Source organism: Odontesthes bonariensis, chromosome 11, assembly GCF_027942865.1.
Source record: "Odontesthes bonariensis isolate fOdoBon6 chromosome 11, fOdoBon6.hap1, whole genome shotgun sequence".
Lineage (NCBI taxonomy): Eukaryota > Metazoa > Chordata > Actinopteri > Atheriniformes > Atherinopsidae > Odontesthes > Odontesthes bonariensis.
The window spans coordinates 16,971,370-16,992,379 of NC_134516.1; the positions used below are offsets into that span (position 1 = coordinate 16,971,370).

A 21,010-nucleotide genomic window follows, 5' to 3' on the forward strand; every position below is an offset into this window, starting at 1 on the left:
AGCAGACACTTTCAGTGGAAAAGGCTGCTGGTCCTGTGTTGCACCTCACATTTCGAGCAGGACATTATTCATATTATTCATAGCCCTCTTCAGATGAATATCGATCTGCATATTTGTTGACAAGCATCATAACTAACAGCTGAATCTTGAGATAAGTTCATAGTAACCATCACTGGATGGTGATAAATCACATCATTCAGGCAAACTGTTTCACCTGCCAATGAGAATTATCCAGAAGCCCTAAGATGCAACATCTATGTCTAGATAGAGGTCAATAAAAGTCAGAGGATTTTGATGAGATTTTCATTTAAATGACTTCCTCACTTCCTCGCCTTGTGTGATGACTGTCCTGAAGTAGAGGGGAAGTTTTAAAAATGACCAAATGGGGGTTTTCCAGCAGAGTTGTCTCCTACCTGGTCCCACACTGCAGTGCTGAGGCGCCCAACGAGTAGAGAGGGAGGCAGAGCAATCTTCCACTGAGCCAAAGATCTCTGCAGCTAAGTGGGAGGCTTCGCTACTTTGACGGTTATTAATCCTGAGAAGGAAATGGGGTTAACAGCGCAGAGTGGTTCAGAAACAGCCATCACCAGCGAGGTGTGATTTTGATCCGCTGACAGAGGAAACGACTGAAGACTTGAGCGTTGAGATGGTTTTAAAAGAAGCTGGGGTGTATTCTTCTGAGATGAGTGTCGGAGGTACATTAAAAGGGAGTAGGTTCTAAAGAACCTTTCTGTGTTTTCTGCTTCTACAGATTATACTCTGGGTCTCTTTATTGGTTGGTCTGTCACCATTGACCTTGCGTGCTTCCAAGTGCTCGGAAATGAAACCCAAAAACACCAAATATTACTATTTTACCACTGTGAGCAAAGCTTTGAAATGTAAGTAAGAACATTTATTCCATTTTACACGCAGTTAAATGTGTCATCAAATCTCATCCAGCCCTCTATAATTGTCTGCTAATCCAATCTGCTTGTCATGGACAGCTCAGGGTTTATGTGTAGAATTCATATTCAAAGTGTCAGAGGATGTTTCACGCTTTATTTTAACGCTTTAATGCTTCTTGGTTATTTGTTTTATGTTTTTGATGCATGACATTAAATAGAATTGTGCTCATCCAGGCGTGTCCCTAACACTGCACAAATTCATAGCTCAAGTAATTTGCCTTTTCATCCTCCTTCGACTTGTGTCTGCGCAACAAAATTGAAGGCCTGTAATTGAACCCTTGTATCAGATTGTACAATATTGAACATGATGAAACCTGATTGGTTTTCTCTGGTTTGTTGAATGCTTCACTGCAGCGATTCAACAAATGTTTTATGATACTGTAATGTTTTCATAGCTGCGTGTTTTATCACTAACGTTGCTATAATCGATACAATTCCACCGACTCGAGAAAAAGTGCATTGGTGCTTTCGAAATGTTCTGCAAAAACACGATCAGACTTTCACTCAAGTCCTGAAACTAGACAGTTTGAAAAATTCCAGTTAAAATCAATGAGGACAAAAAAAAAGCCCATTTATTGTTGAGGGAAATGGTCCAATGTGTTACACATGTTGCAAGTTTTGCTTTCAGTATCTGGTGCTTTTGCAGCAATTTTCATTCCAGAAACAGTTGATTAGTCCTGCATGTCAGCGTGGAGAAAATTTTAGTCCCTTCCTTTATACAGAACATCTTCAATTCTGTGATGTTGGTGAGTTTGACTTGGTCTTTCCAAAATATTCACTGAAGTGTTCTTTGCGCGTTCCATTTGCATGTTTCAGGCTGTTATTTTACTGAATAGCACACTTTTTGTTCAGATTAACTTGATAATTAATCAATATTGGCAAGCCATCCTAACCTAGATAAAGCAACACGGGCCCAAACCATGACACTACCACCACCGGATGATGTTCTTTTGCTGGCTCTCCAAACATGAAGTTACCCATTTTCTCATTTTTGTTCCAACAGCCTTGGGGCTTGCCTGAGTGATGCTTTGCAAACTGCATATCAGCAGAAATGTGCCATTAACACGAGGGCTGTAGCCATACACTAATCTCACGATACGCGATATTCAGCCAACGATACGATTCAATGCACTTACATCATTTTCTGGGGGAAAAAAAGGGACAGTGTGATTTGACATGAATTGTCGCTGATTGGACTGGTGGTCCAACCACCTGGTGGCACCATAATGTGACCCCCTGGCATTGTATTGTGTTACCTTAATGTTCTGTGTTTTCACCAATGGTAACATCTGACTTTTCAATAAAGTTTGCTTTAAAGATCCTATGGCATGAAAATAAATGGAGGCTTTTATATATTTTTAGAGGCTTTAGTGGTCCCCTTATACTGTATTATACTGTATATAGGCAACATTCTGCCTTGGTGCAGAATTACAGCCAGTCCCAAAATTAGTTTTTCTTAGGATCCTCAGAATGAGCTGTTTAGGGCCTGCAGCTTTAAATGCAAATTAGGAGGAGAAAGACGGGGCAAAGCGGAGGGTGGGGGTGTGGCCTTACTTCCGCCCTTGGTACCATGCGCAAATGCGTTGTGAATCGCTATGGCACGTAGAACAGCAGTCGTTCAAGCTTTTCAATTTGACCCAGAGTCTGATCCAGATGGAGAAGAAGTTGAAGAAGTTGAAAATCAGCGACTACAGCAGGACGTCTCTGAATGGTTAGTTAAGTATTTCGCCGTTAATTTAGTTTGTTTTGCTTATGTGTTGTTACAGATATTATCATGTGGGCTTAGTTACCTATGCTGAAGTAGTTGTATGTCTAGTTATATCAGTAATCTTTGTCATAAAAAAGAGCTATGCAGCCTTCACATCCATGTAAATCATGTTGCACATTACTCATGATTTATTCCTGAAGATAAATGTTCACCGTATGAAAAATAATATTTGATTTACTCCAGAGCACATTTGATGTTTACTTACTCAACAGCCACAAGCTAGACACTAACAAGCCATTATACCTTTTTATGTTGTTTATATCCACCTACATTTTTTACATAGGTGCCATTGTGGAAAATGTGCAACTATGCCCACAGAAGTGGAGAATATTTGCTGCCTTGAGATACCACAGGTAACATTCTCACCACCTCACTGGAAAATAATTTGTCTCTTCTTTAGGCAACTAATTTTGCTAATAAATGTCACTTACCGTTTCTAATTCTAAAAAAGGTTACTACACGACTTCGGGAGGTCGAAGAACAGCTCCCATGCATGGTAGACCATCCTGGATTGGAGCCTGTCTGCCTAAATGTCTACTCACTTCAAAATGCCAGCCAAATATACAGAGCAGACTATGGTCCTCTACAGTTCAGAGAAATACACTGGTAAATTGTGCATTGTTAGATAAGTTAATAACAGAAGTTTAGAGTTTTGACTTTGTATTCCAATAATTTATTTATTTTTGTACAGCGTGGGATGGGGTGGGGGGGACACAAAACAGACCGAATATGATCCATTGGTGCATAGAATTATTTTTTCACACACACAATGATACATTCAGAATTTAATATCTAAAATTTCTGAATCAATTGTTCAGTCGCTACAGGTATCTGTCCTGTCGCAGTTTTGTGAGCTGGTGCTGGGCCTTCTTGGGACGCAGAATCCGGGTTGTAATTCCAGCCTGTGTGGTCCTGCGCATCCGCTCGGAGTTTCCTGATGAGGAAGGCCACTATGTTGGGTTTAAACGGCCCCCTGTTTGAACCTTGACACAAAGCTGGCAATGACCTCCTCCTTGTCCGGCCTCTCATACTGCGCTGATAAGTTTTCTGGGACAGAGATGGCCAACAGCGCATCGTTGTATGGTGTCGGGTTAAAAAAGACTTCATCGAAGATTAGGTCCATCATGTCAGAAACATAACCTGTATCATAAAGCACAAGCAGTATCTCCATTTAATTGGTTGAGTTTTGTTTTTACTGTGCATTTGTATGTAATCCATTTTTCTTCGAGAGAAATAAATGTTAAAATTTCAAACAATGTGTCATTTTAATTGATTTGAACCATTACCAAAGGTCGCCTTCGTCTTTACTGGTTTAGCTCTGCACTCTCCCTTCCGAGACTTTGGAAAGGAGAGTTTAAAGAGGGGTACACCTTCCTCCGTTTCGGCCTGTGGTCGATCCGCATTTTCATTGAAATGCATAGCAGCCAGGTAGAGTCTGGAAGTACAAGATAAAAATATTTGTTCATATTGACAGATATTTTAAACTAAAATTCCTAAAAGTATTGAGTAAAGATTTGTTTTACCTGCACAGCATTCCAATAAAGGGAAACACTACATTTTTTGGAGCAAAACGAAGGATGACTGCATGGAAAGCCTCCAAAGATGACGTTTGGTGGTGGGGGCTCAGTTTTTCCACATTCTTCAGCGTTCTTTTCTTTGTCAGCAGAGACTCCAACTTGTAGAAAGCTGGAGTTGCTGCAAACAATAACAAAATATCTTATTAGAAAATAATACAGTAACAAATATCACAGCAATGACCTCGTTGTTTGCTTGTCTGTTTGCTGTTTTAACATTTTGCCTGCATATTGGTTGAGATACCTGCTTGGAGCCATTTCTTTTTGTCTGTTGTTGTGCGGATTGCATGCTCACACTTGGGGTAAAGAGGATTCTCATGCGTGTGGATATCTTGCACATGGTTGAGGATCGCGTTCCACTTGGCAATTCTCTCTGGCCCTGAGGTTGAATTAGCTGCAGTCCAGTATATGTGGTTGTTGATACTTTTCATCCACTTGTTCAGTTTCTCACAGTCTTTCATCTTACATAGGACTTCCAGTTTCTTTGAAATTCCTAAAATGAAAGCAAACAACATTCCACTTAGTAAAGAGTAAGAGTGACAACTATGCTGTAGCAATTCAAAAACAATTTCAAAGCATTTGATAATATTGACTCATAATGTCAGCATTTGACTGTCCAACATCATTGCTGTCAATTTTTCTGATGACACAGCAGTAGTTGACCTAATTTCTAAGAACAATGAGCAGGCTTACTTGAATGAGGTAGATAGACTTTCAAACTGTTGCCAAGACAACAACCTACTCCTATTGTTACCAAGACTAAGGAGATATATATAGATTTCAGGCAATATCAGCAGAAAGTCTACCAACCAGTCCAGATTAACGACTCTGAGGTGGAAAGAGTAGATCTTGGTGTTGATATTTCTGAACATCTGACTTTGACCAAACATGTTGATTCACTGGTGAACGCCAGCGTCTTTTCCACCTCAGATGCCATAAGTACTTTAGGTTACCTGAAAACCTGAATAGTTACCTTTTGCGAAGTGCCACACATCGTAGTACTGGGTGATGTTTCTCTCCCTGAGGAACTTTTGAACTTGACGATGACGATCGGTGACAATGCAATCCAGGTTGACGTCACGCGACTCGAGCAAGGCCAGACTCCTCGTCAGGCCCTCTTTCTCCATATAGCAGCTACCACCAACCTCGTTGCTCTGTCACCACAGAAAAAAAAACACATTACTAGACAATGTATTATGGACCTTGATTTTTAAATTACAACCAATAACCCCTTTACAGGGTCAATTTCAACAACTCACCTGGACCAACTGAATGTCCACAACGGTGTTAGTTTGGAGATCCATCATGGTGTAACTCCCATATTTTGCAGAGTGACCTGTTAAAAATTGGGTTTAAATAATGACACTTGGAATCACTATTCAATACATATTATGTATTCTTATATTTAGGTGCAATTCATAACTTCACATAACAACACACTGCTTAGAGCCATCAGACCTGGTCCCTGGCTTTTGTGTGTCTCAGAGCCAGCACTATTACACTCTGATTGCTGGCCTTTGGCTACAGATAGTTGGAGCTAAAGACCTTGATAAAACCACCCCCTGGCTGCTGTCATTCCTTTGAACTTCAAACAATATCACTGTACAAAATACAATACTTCAGTCAAGTAACAATACCTGGAGAATCAGCCCTCATGTCACCACCGAGTATGACTTTTTCCTCCCGAGTAAGCCGCTGCAGATTCACATCCTGTGTGACTTTCCAGTGGTGAATAACTGCAGGTTCAATGAAGGCTCTGGCATGCCGGCGAAATGTTTCATACCGAAACAACTCCAGCTTCATTGCCTTGATGACCTGGGTGTGGAGGAGAGAAATAATACATGTAATTTGATATAAATACAAGTATTTCAGTTACGGTATCTACAGTTGCACATACTTTACCTTTTCTATTTGTATGAAAGATGCACCACTCAGGTACACAGCGGCAGAAAGGTGCAGGTTTCCAGCTGGCGTGCTACCCAGGATAGGCTGGCTATTCCATTGTCTTCTAAATGTGCAGTGGGGACACCGCTGCTTTACAGACAGGAATGTCCCCAGCCTTTGAGTCTTCACATCACATGCCCGTGTGCAGACCGGACATGCATTAAACAACTGCATGATGCAGTTCTCGTACACTATGTACTTCTTGATGTGTGTGGAAGTGGAGGACTCCTCTCTATATAAAACCACAAAGAAAGCAAAACACATTTTGAGTTAATCAGATTGAGCTTTCATCTGGACAGTACTTTAAACCAGCACACTCCTTGAAGCCGGATGAATAATCTGTATGCACATAAATAATCCTAAAAGTAATGCTATAAACAACAACAGTCTCACTGAGACCAATCCTTCATGTTGGAATGCCATACAATTAAAAAAAAATTATGAAAGTTCTCACAATCCCTACATTTTCTTCACACTCACACACAGATAATGATAACTTACAGCCTCAGTGTAGAGTTTTCCGACGCTGTGACAGAGTCTGCAGGGTCATAAGTGGAATCCTGTCCCTTTGGGGTATCCACTAAAGAGCTTCCCTCCAATGCATCATCTTCCTGCTCCTCCTCAAGATCCAATCGAGGTCTTTTGGATGGTCTCTTTACTGGTGTTGATGACAGGAACAAAGGGTCTACATTGGACGTCCCAACACCAAAGTCTTTGCAGGAGACAGTTGCCTGGACACCTGCAACAAATATCACCATTGTACCGTCAGGATGTATGTTTGTGTGATATGTCAAGTCATACATGTGTATGACATATGATGTATTCATACAGTGACAGCACTCTTCTAACCCGAGACCAATTTCACATGTGGGACAATAAAGTTAATCTCATCTTATTGAAGGTGGCTAGAACATACCTTCACTTCTTTTTTTTTTACTTTATTGCCAATAACGTATAGGCAATACAAACAAACACACCACACAGAAACAGACAAATAATAATAATAACAATATTATACATAAAACACACATATACAAATAAAATTAAAATAAAATAAAAATACAGAAAAAAAAAAGGTTCACCTTGATTGCAAGCTTATGTTACATTCGTCTTATACAATTATATGCTTAACCAATATAAAGAATGACAGGTGTCCATCTCCTAAGGAAAAGGGGTAATTTTAACTGTAGAATGGCAGTCATATTTTCCATCACTTGGACTTGATTACACCTCTGTCTCCATTGAGCCACTGTATGAGGCTCAGGCTGCATCCAACGCATTGTAATAATTTTTCTTGCGATCATTAGTAAGACATGCAAAATATAACACTGGTCTTTAGTAAAGTTTTGTTCTGTTGTTTTCTCAAGCAAAATAAATACAGGGTCAAAATACCTTCACTTCTGATGTGGGCCTTCAAAGTCCTAAAGGATAGCTGTGTGGCTACAGTATGTGTTTCCAGTTGGTCTGTCTGGCAGGCAACATCCCTTGAGAGAGGCAGCTGAATAAAAGCACTTGATGTGCTGGCCTGTGTAGATACAGGTCAAATTAGTACAAATTATTACTTTGTATATCTTCCAAATGCAAGTTTGAAGACTTAGCCCTATGCTAATCGCTAATCGCGATTTTGACATTCTCAGCTGATTGCTCTGGTTTGCAAAGATGGACGTAGTGCTAGTCATTTTAATCACGGGAAAGGCAGATATCGTGCGCGCCATAACACCAACAGCAGGACGGCTATCAAAACAACAAATAAGTACACAACACTGGCGTTACAGTAAATGAGGTGTCCACTCGCATACCTCATGCTATTTACTGTTACATTAGCGACAGTAGCTGCATTAGCTATTAGCTGCAGAGCTAACGATACTTTCAGGACACTTTCTTGTGGTAACAAGCTATTTAACTATACTGTACATACATAAAAGCAAGACAATTATAGAGCGTTAAATTACTTACTTGTCCGAGGTCTGTAGTTGGGCCAAAGAGAGTTGGTACTGATCCAGGGTTCATTTTAAGACGATCGGCAAGGCCAGCTCGGTATTGGCCCAAGTTTTGGAAACAATCCTCCGTGAAATGTTTGGCGCACACATACACAAATCTCTTCTGTTCTTTTGTCACTTTCCCAGAAAAAACTAAATCTGTCCACTGGCTCTTTAGGGGTTCTGATGCAGGAGCTTTAAAAAGATTTTTTAGATCCGTTGTACATCCATGTACAGAGCAAATGTTATGCTTTCGATCAGCCATGGTGTGTTAGATATCCTACGCAGAAAAATCAAGATGGCGTTGCGCAGACTTTCAACTGATTTTACAATGAGCTGGCCAAAGAGCTGTGGGCGGGGAAAGGCAGTTTATTGGCTCTGGGTGGAAACAACCTCCACGTCATAAGCGGGCACACGTCATAAGCGGCGGCTTTCTCGATCAGGCCTTCTGCATGGTCACATTTCCAAAGGCAGAGAATAATTTCCAGTGCATGGTTTAGGTCTATCGTCATTTTTAGACACTGGGGGACCGCAGGCAGGCTAGAGGAACTCATATTAATGTTAAACAACCTTAAAAAGTGAAAATTTCATGCCATGGGACCTTTAAAAAAAAAATTTTAAATTAAATTTTTTTTTAAAAATTATTAATCGCGGCTGAAAAATCAATACTTTATCGGGAAACGAAATATCGATATATATCGCGGTATCGATAAAATTGCTCAGCCCTAATTAACACCATTGTTCCCCTGATGGCGAACTTTTGTAAGCCATCACACACCTTTTTCTAGGGGTGATCTTTCATGATCATGAAGAGGGTAACAATGCTCTTGAAATTCCTTCATTTGAACGCAATTAGTGGAAACAAACGTTGTGAATCTCATACTCTGGTTGATTTTATGACATTAGAGCTTAAAAATCGGACATTTTAAGTCACATATGTTCAGAAATATTAGAGATTATAAAAGAATGCACACATTTTCAAGCACCTCGGGTGTATTTGAAGGATGTCGGCTAGTTATTTTGGCTGTTTGCTTAAGTCAACCTTTGTGCTTTTTTCAGCAAAACAGCACTAATTAACCCAGTTTGCGCCACCAAATAGCATCCATTTGTTGAACACAGGGAGACATTTAAGAGTAGCTCCTACAGAGCAAAATGTACATCTAGTCTTAAAAACAGCAGCGAATGCGTTCGCAAAAAAAAGATCGACACATTTTTCTTCTCTCAGGAAATGCATATATGTAAAGACTTGAGAGCACTTAAAACAGCAAGTTTAATGGCTTCTTTAGTGCAGTACTCATCCAAGTATAGACGACCACAAATTTGTTGAAATAGTAATGTTGTGGAATGGATGAAGTCATTAGACACTGATGATGAATCCTGCCGTCCTGATGAAGGTGAGGCTGGAACAACAGTCCGTAATTTCATGCTGGAAAATGTTCAAGGGCCACTTAAAAGTCTTTCAGAGGATGCAAGCGGCCCCTGAGCGGGACTTTGAGTACCCCCAATCTACAGCACCATGTGTCGGTGAGACCATCTAAGCACGTAATTAGCTGGAAGAGTTGGCCCCGCTCTCTCTCCTTGATGGCAGCAGTACAAAACTTTTCTTCGGGGTATGTTTACATATTGATAAGGAATATTCCATTGAAGGTTCTGATACGGCCTTCCACACAGAGGATGCAGGCAGTTTGAGCATAAATCAGAATGCAGGGCAGAGGGATTGTCAGTGCTGAAGGCAAGATTGCCTACGCTGCCTTTAATGTCTGAACTCTTCCAGGAGCTCATAAGTGAAACAAGGGTCATCGGCATCCTTCTGTAGTCAGTTGCATGTAAGTGAGTGGGCATGTGTGTGAAGGATATAATAATGTAGAAAGAAGAAAATTATGAAAAATCTTGTTGCTCTCTGTTGATATATTCTTTTGAAAATGTTGTGGATCCCTCTGTTTCCTTCTACTTCGTGGTTTATTCTACCAACAGATGTGGTGCTGCTACTTCTTTGCTCACTCAGCTGTGTTTGAGACTTAACAAACCCCTCATTCCGTTGTCTTTTGGTCCCAAGGGTTCATTTTTTTATATTCTAAAATGGCCTTGAGCAAAAGACAATGATCAGAGGTATTTTTTTTCTTAATTATTTTCATTAAGTCCCTTAACCTTTTGTCATTCAAGGATTAAAAAAGGCATTTACCTCAAAGCCAGAACCAAGGTCATGTCTACACATACCAGACAACTTAGCAAAGAAATCGTTTAGCACTTTGCTGCTAGCACACTGTCACATAATTTGTTCCCATTTTTTTTAGGTAAATCTGTGAAAAATACCAAAGATAACACAGTTTGATAGGCAGATTTGTGTTTTTGCTCCAATAGGATGATTCCCAAAGAGATATTACCCTGAAACTTCACATATCTCAGCATGGTGCGCAGTGTGTTACTAAAAAAAAAACTGATGAAACTGGACAAGTGGAGGACCAACAAAGAACTGGTAGGCCTAAAAAAAAAGCTACACCTAGCAGATGAACAGTGTCTGAATGTGATGTCCTTAAGAAATGGAGGAAAATAATCTCACACAGGACCCGAGACACATTTGGACCTTCAGTTGATCCATCGACTGTTCACTGAGGCCTCATCAGAACACACATTTCGCCTATTTCCAGTTTTCCTGGCAATATATATTAAGAAATGATGGGTGGCTCGAGACTTTTGCACGCTACAGTAGACAGATAACACAGCTAGCCACCATGGTCAAAAGCCATTAATAGCAATGGCACACTTGTCTCTGTGCTCTGTCCACTGTGGCACTTGATGAAACGTGCCGCCCGGCTGCTGTAGAGAAACACTTCAACAAGCAGGTGGTGATGTGTGTTACCGGAATGATGCTTCGGGGTTTGATGTAGTGGCCGGGAAATACGAGCGCCCAGGTTTCTGCCCCATTGGGCGAGAGGAACATTGCCCCGCAGTCTCCTGATTAGTTTGCTGGCCTCTTCCACCCGTGAGGTGTGATTCTCCCCGTTGCTTTTTGTCAGGGCCGCGTAAAGTATCGCCCTCCAGCCACACGCTGCTGTGCTAAAATGCATCACACAGTGGGTTTGTCAGTTCAGGAAATATGAGCACACGTGGCGCTTTACTTGCCGGCCCGCTGAGTGTTACAACACCTTAAGCCAACCCTGCCTGCCCACACCAAACAATGGCAGCTTCGTCCAAATTAAGTCGTAGTATTTGCATAGAAATTGGTTCTAGATCAGGAGATGGAACGTGAAAAACACTCTCTCCTCTTCTACCTCTCTCTTTCTCTGTCTCACACACACACACAAACAGTCGTGCTGCTCCTCTACAGTCCAATCACTTCAGAACAACAAGCCTCCTCAAGGAAGTCTGAGGGGACAACATGATGAGAAATAGATCTAAGACGACGCTTCATGTTTACCAAAAGGGTGACAGAGGAGGATTTAACATACTGAAATCCTCTGTACGCTATTGATTTTTAAGATATCTGTCATTTACATGCCTCTGATCCTCCAAACTCTATTCTTGGTTGTTTTATATTCATATGTTGATTATATGAGCAGGTCTTCCAAGGGCTCATACGGCTTTAGCTACAAGTCCTCCCACAATCAGCTTGCTGTTTAAAACCATCCATTCAGGTGTTTTCTCATCTGCTGCCTTAATCAGGAGGGTAACAATGACTGTGGAAAAAAAAAGCCTGAAAAATGTATGTAAGCCATTCTCAGATCTGTCACAGCAAGACTGGAGGTTCACGTTGGCTTAAAATCGTTTTAAAGTTGTTTAGTCGTGCAGAGGAGTGTTGGCCAAAGGGACGTCAGATTTAAGATACCAATGTTTCAGGAAATGGCTGATCATAAAAAAATGTTGATAAGTCTGAGTATTGCAAAAATGGATAGAATAAGAATGTGTTGAATTCAACCTGGAATGAACTCAAAGCAATAAGAAGTTATAGCCGGAAATCTAACTTCTTTCATCAAGAAAGTTCACTTACCTTGAAGGTGATACAAATTGCACGGTGGAACACTTCAGGCCTCAACATGGATTGAAAAGGGTAGCATTTTTGTTCTTGTATTTTTATTAGAAAATTACTATGGCTTTCAAAAGAAATCTCAGCTCAATGAGACGAATATCGCGTCAAAGCTGCCGTCGTTGTGGCTTGTTTTACATTGATCATCATGAATGGAGTTGGCAGAATAATGGCTTAAAAATCACAACACGAGGTGCAATGAACAAAATTAAGATAAAACATCCGATATCTGAAAATATAATGTTGTGCATCCCCTGTTTTTAACTCATCAAACCACATAGAGCTTAATAATTCACGTTTCTCCTGCAATATCTAAACTGAGCACACCAGATGTTGCCAATTTTCCAAGATGCATTCAAAGTTTAAAAGTAATCTTTCGAGGAAAAACGCATGTGGAAACCAAAAGTGCCAATCTCTCGAGTTAACTGAGGAAAGCAGGGTAGCAAAACGGCACTTTGCTTTAAGCCTATTGTTGGGGGGGTCCTCTCTATCTCATCTGTCTGAAACCATCCAAAATGTTAAATATTAACCACCTCCTTCTGGTCGTGGAATTGTGTTGTGGATGGAAAAGTGATAAATGTCAAAGGGTGGTGGCAGAAGCAAAACAAAGCCGAGAATTCAGTCGTGGAGAAACTCTGCTTTAGTGACAGCTACTGCAGCAGGCGTCGCAAGTTAATGCCAGACTGCCACGTGCAGTTGTCTGAACCTAAAGAGCACCTTTCAGTCACATTTACCATATCAGCTCGTGAGAGCTCGGTCCACGGCGTCCGCTCGGCAGCGCCAGGAGTTGCAGAAAGCTCTGCGGACCCACAGATGGAAAGTTTTCTTGTCGCCCACGTGAATGTCGTGTGTGTGATTTGGAATGTCAGCGCGGCTATTTAGCGCTGACAGCTTTAGAGAAGAACTCATCACCTTTACGCTGTGATGTACGAGCACAGAGCAGAAATTATCCTGGTGTCAGAGACGCCTGACAAATGTCTCGCAGAGAGGAAAATCAGCCGGCTCCAGAAACTTGATGGAGCATTATCTGCCAAGGACGGTTTGTTTTTTGCGGTTAGCTGGTGATGTAGAGCACTTGTTTTTTTAATTCAGTAGTCAGGACACGTGGGATCTGATCCTGGTTCGACGTGATAATAAGCTCTAAAAAAAAAAAAAACCTTTAGCAGCTTTACGTTAGACAACAGCTTCGCATCTGACATTCCTAAATAATGACCGTTTTTGTTCTTGTAGCGTGTGATACACGATGTGGTGATGAAACATGTCACATTGTCCTGTGTGAATTCTTCCCCACAAGTATATCTTGCATACTTGATTAAAAGTGGCACACGTTTCTGATTTGTATTCATGAACGAGCCGTGCAGGTGTTACAGGGCTCCTGGCAAGCTGTCGCAGTTGTCGTCCACGCAAAGTTCACGTTATAAGTGTGACCAGACAACAGGAAGTGACTACAGGAAGTCGGTCGAAGATAGAAATTGACAATACTGTATTCTGTTGAGCTTGTTGGATTAATTTGATCCTGTGTGAATGTGTGAATTCCAACAGCACTAAATACAGTATGTGGAGGAATCAATTTCCTTGAGTGATTAAATTTCACACACAGCATGGCGACTCCATATGCTCCATTTGGCTGAATGCTCATTATAGGTTGCTAAATAAAAGAACGGGAAGAAGAGGGAGGCCTTTTGCTTGCCAGTGAAATAACAACCCGTTCTTTGTATTGTTCGATGGAGAGAACTGGCTTTTGAATAAACCATGAAACCAAGAAAGAAAAAAGAAAATCATAATTTTTTTCGACAAGTGAGCTTTGGAGGTACAGGACTTCTCTCTATCATTTTAATTACCTGCAAATCAGGATTTATGTGACTTGAATACAGCTCCACAGGGCTGCCACTTGAGTGTTTCCTGGAGTGCAAAATCCACTTTGTGTTTGACAGAAGACAAAAGCGCCATCCTCGCCAAGACTAAATGTTCTCTCTTATTATTTATGCACCTGCCTTTTGGAATTCAGAGGACTTTTATTGCAGGGGAAGAGAGTACATGCTGGACAGGTTTTCTGCTGTAATGGCCTGCATAAAGGTAGCTTAACAGCGAGGAATGTTTTACAGCCAGCTGAAATGGAGAATGGAAGATGCATAGCCCCTGTGGCTTTGTGCGGACCCTTAAATTTTACAGCCTATGAGGAGAAGTGTTGAGGTGAATTCTGTCCAAAGTTCCTGCTCTTTTGCAAATGAGCCAGCATGTTGACATTGTTGACATTGGCAATGGTGCTCCGCAGAGTATTCAGCATTCAGCGTTTGTCTGCGTGACCCAGAACTACCTTCTGACAAAAGCGCTACCTCATTTCAATGCTAATGTGCTGTTATGGGTATTTTCAAAGCGTTGCTGCTGTTTATAATGATTCAGCTTACCTTAGAGGTGCCGGTTAATCCTGCAGATCCCTGCGGAGCTGCTGTGCGCCAAGAGGTCATGGAGATAGTGTTTAAATAGACTCTGCCTGCCGTCTTATTCCAAGGGGACGACTACAGGCCTTTAAACAGCTGACAGATTCCCGATTTTCCCCGGCATGTCCGCCGTGCAGCTTGGTTAAGATCACGGGATTAGTTTAAAATGCTGCTTCTCTGATTGTTGCGTCCTTGTGAACTTTTCACCTCGAGGCGAGCACAAAGCTATCACCAGCAATGGCTTTTTCTGGTTTTGAATAGATAACAGCAAAATGAAATATATGGACCTTGTGTAATGGAAGGAAAAACAATCTCAAAGGGCCTCAAGCTGTTCACAGTAATAGACATTAAGCTATTGGAAAATGTATGTAGCTGCTATCATGCCCACAGAAGTCGTCTCCGAACAAAGGGGCGACGTAGGAGATGTCGAGCCCAGATTCTGAGCAGATATCAGGAATTTTGGTTCACAGACCACCCAGATGGGGGTTATTCCTGCAGGATTAGTCATGGATGTCCACAGAATGACGGTGTAGGTGCTTCTCAAAGCTAAGGATGCTTCTTCTGAAGGATTGATCCTCCGTAGATTAGGAAAGAGTCCTGCCTTGTATTCTGTACACACACAATGGAGCTATCCTAACAAATGGGGATATTTCATGACTATGGCCCCCACTGTCAGTTACATCCAACACACACCACAAAAGTTAGAAAAATAAGTGTGTGATTCACCATTGGTACAATGCATTCCAAAGTTCCTTACCCCAACCTTAACTATTACAGCTGAATGCCTAATTCTAACCTTTACCCTGAATCTAAACATTACATAAGTTTGACGCTAGCAATAAAACCAAACTTTGACCCTCAATAATCCCTTTAAACATGTGGTGGTCCACCTTTGGAACCAACAAATACAGTGGGCTTCCCATTTTTGGACCTTATAATTAAAGAAAGACAAGTACAAAGTACAAACATCTTGCACACAACACTGAGCTATTCAAATAATCCACAGATTTTAACTTTAAACATGCATGTAGATGGGACAATGAATCCTCAAAGCATCTGTGGATGGCACACGTTTGCACACAATTTGTGAGAAAAAACTGTTTGAAATTATTATTTTTTTTTTAAATCGTCTAATCAACCAAAGATTTCGCGACCCCCCTGCAGTACCTCCGCGGACCCCTGGGGGTCGCGGACCCCCTGTTGAAGACCTCTGCTCCATGGTATAGTCTTGTGCTAGGTTTAGGCTTTGATACTGTATAGATATCCTGAATCAGTTTAAGCTTCAGAGAGGAAAATAATGGCCGAACAGCAGAGAGGTTATCAAAGAGGTGGTGCGGCAGAAATGCTAGAGAATAACAGACCTGTAAAAGAAAGTGTTTCAGTTTTTTTGCTACATCCAAAAGTTTTCTCAGCAGAAAAATGGGCTAATGTAAGCACTGTTTAAGGTTTTAAAAGCTCGGCAACCTTTGATGTCCTCTGTATGCAACACAAGTGAATCCAGACTCAAATTTTGAAGCATCATTATTTACCATGGATGACAGCTTTGTAACCATTTTGTCACCACATTTTTGGCACTTTTCTCATCTATTATCTAGTAAAATTATTGAAATGTAAAATCTTGAAGCTGAGCACAGAAATTTCAGCGAAAAGGCTGATGATCCTTGAACATTTCCCACAATTCAAGCAGAAGACACAAACACATTATTCATATTATTCATGGCCCTCTTCAGACATATACTGATCTTCATATTTGCCGAAAAGCATTATAACCGAAAGCTGAAACTTGTGATGACTTCATAGTATAGAAGCCAGCAGAGTGCTCTTCACTTCAGCTTCTTTGTGTCTGCAAATCACGAGAAGGTGATTTGAGGTGAAGGTTTCCTGTGAGAAAACAGCCTCTCTGTTTCTATCTGTCACCCCAGACGCGAGAAGATTTCCCCCTCCTTCCTCATCTCTTCTGCTGGCTTGCTTGATATCGGCTGCCCAATCACACTCGGAGAGCCCAGTCAGTTTTAATCACACTCCGCTTGCAGTGCTTCCCGCGGCCATCCCTGTAACCAGGGGGAAAAGGAGGGGGAAAAGGAGGGGGAAAGCGGATGTGAGGCGGATATCAACCAGAATGCAGGGGTTTAGTGTTACTCGTCCTGGATCAGTGCCAATAAAGTTAAAGTAAGGAGGAGATCAAAGAGAGGTGGTCAGAGGCGTGAAAAAGTGACCTTTTAAAAAAAACAAATGTTCAGAATATTTCAGTTCAACTCTTTATGTCCCTTTTTTCCACCACCAGATGGCATCGAGCACCGCATTCGATATCCTTGCTCCTCTTCTGGATTTCAAATAAGAGCCCATGTTGCCTGTTTCTACAATTTATCTCATAAATAATTGGGGGAAGTGACCACCCTGCGGGAGTCTCATTTGGACCATTCAGAACTGTGAGGTCTAGATTCTGGTGAACTAACATGAAACCATGTTGGCCCGAATTTGAAGATATTAAAAGTGTAAAAGTGCACATATTTTGGATCACATGAATTTTTTTACCAAACATTTGTTCCAGCTCCTGCATAAAGTCTTGATCATAAGACGATTTGGAGTCAAGGGAAACAAAAGAACATCCTGCAGTTTATCACCATGATTATTGCCTCCTTACAAATCCTTCCCCAGGAGCTTACACACCCGAGGAGAACTGAGACAGATCAAGCTCTAACTCTTGTGCCCCTTCCCCTGTGATAGCTGTGCATGACTCAAACAGCAGGCAGAGGAGATGTGCTTTTTCACCAGGCATCAAACACCACCGATCAGGTGCTGCGGTCACATGCAGCAACACTGACATCTACTGGCAAGTTACGGAACTGCACCACAGAAGACCACAGGACATTTTAGTTGATTTTAAAATACTTACAAAAAGTGTGGTGTACTGTCTAAAATGGTCAGAATGGTCAGAAAAATGTCAATACATTTTAATCATTTGAATACTTATCTTGTAGAAAATATTAAAGAATAGTGTGTAAAAATTTTCACAATTTGTGCTGTTTAGCTGCTGCTCTATAATGCTTTGACCACAGAGGTCAAATGTCTCTGACTAATAGTAGCCCATCGCATGTGTTATGGGAACGACTTATCGAGACTGTTTATGAAGTCAGGTTTGTCTAGATTTAAATAATGATCCAAAAATGTTATATGTGATTTGGAAAGCCTGACATGGAACACCACCAGAAAATGCACCGAAGTTATTTACACTGAGATGTAATAACAGTTTCAAAACCTTTCTAAAGTCTGTCAGCACATACGTCTTTAAGTAGGCGAATACTTTGAATAAACTGACTTAACCTTTTATTATTAAACTGTTTATCTGAGGTCCAATGAATTTGTTATATGATGTATATGTGGACATGACTGCTATTGATTGCATTTGAGTTTTTCCTTCACTAACTGTGGATAAGGGATAATTCCTTTTTTGATTTGTAGATTTGATTCAAATCATACCCTGAAAATAATTGTAACGTTATGAATAGATAAATTAATGGCTTTTTAATTTAAATATCATCATAAACACGCAGCATATGTTTACATTCTTTGTATGCTGGATAATCTGAAGTTGACGTCACAATGCAAATGGTGCAGCTGAGACCCCACAAATAGCACTTTTCCTTCAGGCCCCAAAAAAAAAGTTGCAAATAGTGTAGAATTCTTCACATTTGTGCTCAACTGGACCTTGAACCAAGGGTAGTCGCTGTGTTTTTAACCCCATATCCCCATAAGAATGCTGTTCTCGCATTGCTTTCAGTTTATATTTATATTTAATTTCATCACCAACATGGTTTCAAGTCTTTGTTTTATCAAGGAAATGTCACTAAACTGCTAAGATGCAGCTGTAACATTTAAGTGTTATGGCTGATATCGGCCAGCAGGGGCGCTGGTTCTCTCGTTGTCTCTCCTGCTGGTAAAGAAAGCAACGAACAAACACGTGTATAGTGGGCATGCGCACTGTGCATTGTTGGTTCCGTCGGTTTGTGATTGTCACTTGTTGCAATGGTGAGGGAAAAAAAATGGAAATGAACGGTTAATACTCCGCGCAGGGAATTGAAGTGGTTATTCGGTTGAAAACAACAAACAACTGTGATGATTCTGAACCGGATGTTGGAGTTACTCTGTTGTGTTGATTTTGTGCATTCAGTTAAGATTCTAATCTGTCTGTCCAGGTGAAGCTCTCAGATGGAGGCAGTGCGTGAGCAGCTCCAGGAGGAGGATGAGGAGGAGGCGCGCGGGGCTGATGCTGCAGCCATGCTGTGGTCCATCCAGGACGCTCTGGAGAGGCAGACGCTGCAGATCGGAGCGTCCGCCTGCGGGGCCACAGCAGTGGTGGACGTGCTGAAAGCCCTCAGCGTGGATGTGGCCCCGGAGGAAGCTGATCGCTGCGTTCAGACGCGCCTGAGGAGGAACGAGTCCCCGCTGCCTGACTACCTGCTGTCCCGCAGTGAAGCCGGTAAATATCCTGATCTGCGTGGTGTGAAACCAAAAGAGAATTACACCATAAACATTTAGCACGAGCTCAGGAATTCCTTCCCCAGCGAACGGGACTTCTGGCTGTGACATATTCATGCATAAAGTATGAGCACATCTTGATTTTGCTCCACAAAAGGTCATCTTTCAGGTCTCACAGATGCTCAAAGGGGCTATAACTTTCCCGCTGAATGAAGCTCTGTAATGTCTTGAACCCATTAAGTGCCGTTTCCTGCCAGTGTGACAGCTGGCTGCACAGCCTACCAGCCGCAGCCAAAAGCACCCTCTTGAATTAGATGAAGTTTTATGTCTCTCAGAGGAGTGACTTCTTTTTTTCAGCTCTCCAATGCCGTTTTTTTTTTTTTTTTTTAATCTATATTTTGAGTGTTTAACTCAAGCCGTCATCACAAATGAAGTACAGAGTTTAATTTCAGAAATGATCAACACCGCAAGTCCTGTGTTTCTGAAATCCAGGTGCAACGCACGTTCAGCTCATCCAAGGAGCGCAGGAGGCCAGTAAAGGGAACGTGATCGGTCGGTTCTTCCACCTTCATCCTCCCCGGCGGGTCAGGCTGGTCCCCTGGCTCGCACGCTGGATCCGAAAGGGTGCCGTCCCGGTGGCGACCATGAACATGCAGCTGGCTGCGCCACAGGGCGAGGAGGTTCCCGACGCCTGGCACCATCAGCTCATATTCGGAGTCGCACCTCATGCAGTTTTCATGACCAACCCTTTAGATGTTGGTGAGTAAATGCAGGAAGAGTACTCCTGCGGTTGTGTGTCAGGAGTATCTGATTCTCTCGTGTTGTGATGTCTGTCTCGTAACTTTGTCTTGTAGAAAGTGAAGAAGTGGTGCACCGGCGACTCTGCAGCGAATCGGTGTTGCTGATTCGTCGAGAAGATGTGCTGCAGCGACTGACGCCCGACTGCTCCCTGTCCGGCCTCTCCGAAAGCCAATCCGACCCAAGGTGGCAGATCCTGGATGTGGAGGGTAAAGCAGCTACTTTTGATGAACATTGTCGATTCACATTGATATCCCATAGATTGGACTGTTTTTTTGTTTGTTTTTTTCAGGTCAGGTTAGGCGGATGGTTCTAGAGGAAGAACAGGAACAAGATCAGCCCAAGTTGACGCACATCACAATCCCTGCAGCTTACAGTTCGGGCATTACGCTCTTTGCTCTGCGAGAGACAGAACTGGGGAAAGAACTTCTCGATGCTCCCGAACTAACTTTGTTGTGAAAGGACTGCCACAAAGGGACCCTAAAACACCATGAATTCTTATTTATTATGATGATGTGGGCAGGGCACATACTGAAAGATTTCAGTGAAGCTGGTTTAAGACATGTAAACCACATTAATCAACACCTTTTTTCTTTTTTTTTTTGTCTTTTAATTCCTTCTCGTCTCCTTGCAGCATCATGGCCCTTATCGAGAACTAAAGTAGCAAATCCCATTCCTCATTATTTGGCCATTTACCACCATCTTTCACTTTAAATTTTTGAAAATGTATAGATTTCTTTCAAAAGCAGAAATTGGCTCAGCTCCAGCTTATATTTCAGAGCTGTTTTGTGCTCCTGTGTTAAAATATCAGCTAATTTCCTGTGATTGCTTCAAAACGCCTCATTATGAGCTGTGAGTTACTTTGTTTTGCCTTTCAAGCCTGGGGCAAAGCACGAGTTGCACTACAACTGGAATTCTTTTTAAAAATTGATAAACATGAGAGCAAATAATTTTAATCATTTACATTAAAAGCTGAAGGTTTAATCCCTCAAGTGGTTTTTATTTCATGTTTCTGCAGCGATTAAGAATGAATTTGAACAGCTAAGAGATTTTAGAAAG

At 41.6% G+C, this 21,010-nt stretch overlaps 1 protein-coding gene and 3 long non-coding RNA genes across 5 annotated transcripts; 2 read left to right on the top strand and 2 right to left on the bottom strand.

Annotated features, from left to right (window-relative positions):
* Positions 1 to 859: 859 nt before the first annotated feature.
* LOC142391721 (uncharacterized) lies at positions 860 to 20,943 on the top strand. 2 transcript variants are annotated; one of them, XM_075477740.1, is made up of 5 exons: positions 860 to 878; positions 18,871 to 19,154; positions 19,646 to 19,912; positions 20,008 to 20,160; positions 20,244 to 20,943. In XM_075477740.1, the coding sequence occupies exons 2-5, from the start codon at positions 18,884 to 18,886 to the stop codon at positions 20,408 to 20,410; spliced, it is 858 nt and encodes a 285-aa protein (XP_075333855.1). In that variant the 5' UTR covers positions 860 to 878; positions 18,871 to 18,883; the 3' UTR covers positions 20,411 to 20,943. The 2 variants fall into 2 exon arrangements, with proteins under 2 accessions (XP_075333855.1, XP_075333854.1); XM_075477739.1 differs by lacking the exon at positions 860 to 878 and adding an exon at positions 18,640 to 18,703.
* Positions 2,772 to 3,576, top strand: LOC142391375 (uncharacterized). Its single transcript, XR_012770541.1, has 3 exons — positions 2,772 to 3,065; positions 3,164 to 3,318; positions 3,531 to 3,576. It is a non-coding gene; the product is annotated as an uncharacterized LOC142391375 (long non-coding RNA).
* Positions 3,711 to 4,341, bottom strand: LOC142391376 (uncharacterized). The gene is made up of 3 exons (XR_012770542.1): positions 4,236 to 4,341; positions 3,999 to 4,147; positions 3,711 to 3,852 (listed from the first exon to the last, which is right to left on the bottom strand). It is a non-coding gene; the product is annotated as an uncharacterized LOC142391376 (long non-coding RNA).
* Positions 5,359 to 6,085, bottom strand: LOC142391377 (uncharacterized). Its single transcript, XR_012770543.1, has 3 exons — positions 5,924 to 6,085; positions 5,546 to 5,622; positions 5,359 to 5,440 (listed from the first exon to the last, which is right to left on the bottom strand). It is a non-coding gene; the product is annotated as an uncharacterized LOC142391377 (long non-coding RNA).
* Positions 20,944 to 21,010: the final 67 nt, after the last annotated feature.

Excerpts from the sequence above, each read along its gene's own strand:
- LOC142391721 (XM_075477740.1), top strand. The coding sequence starts at position 18,884 with ATGGAGGCAGTGCGTGAGCAGCTCCAGGAGGAGGATGAGGAGGAGGCG. Across the intron at positions 19,155-19,645 it reads GCTGTCCCGCAGTGAAGCCG|GTGCAACGCACGTTCAGCTC; the intron begins GTAAATATCCTG and ends TCTGAAATCCAG. Across the intron at positions 19,913-20,007 it reads GACCAACCCTTTAGATGTTG|AAAGTGAAGAAGTGGTGCAC; the intron begins GTGAGTAAATGC and ends TTTGTCTTGTAG.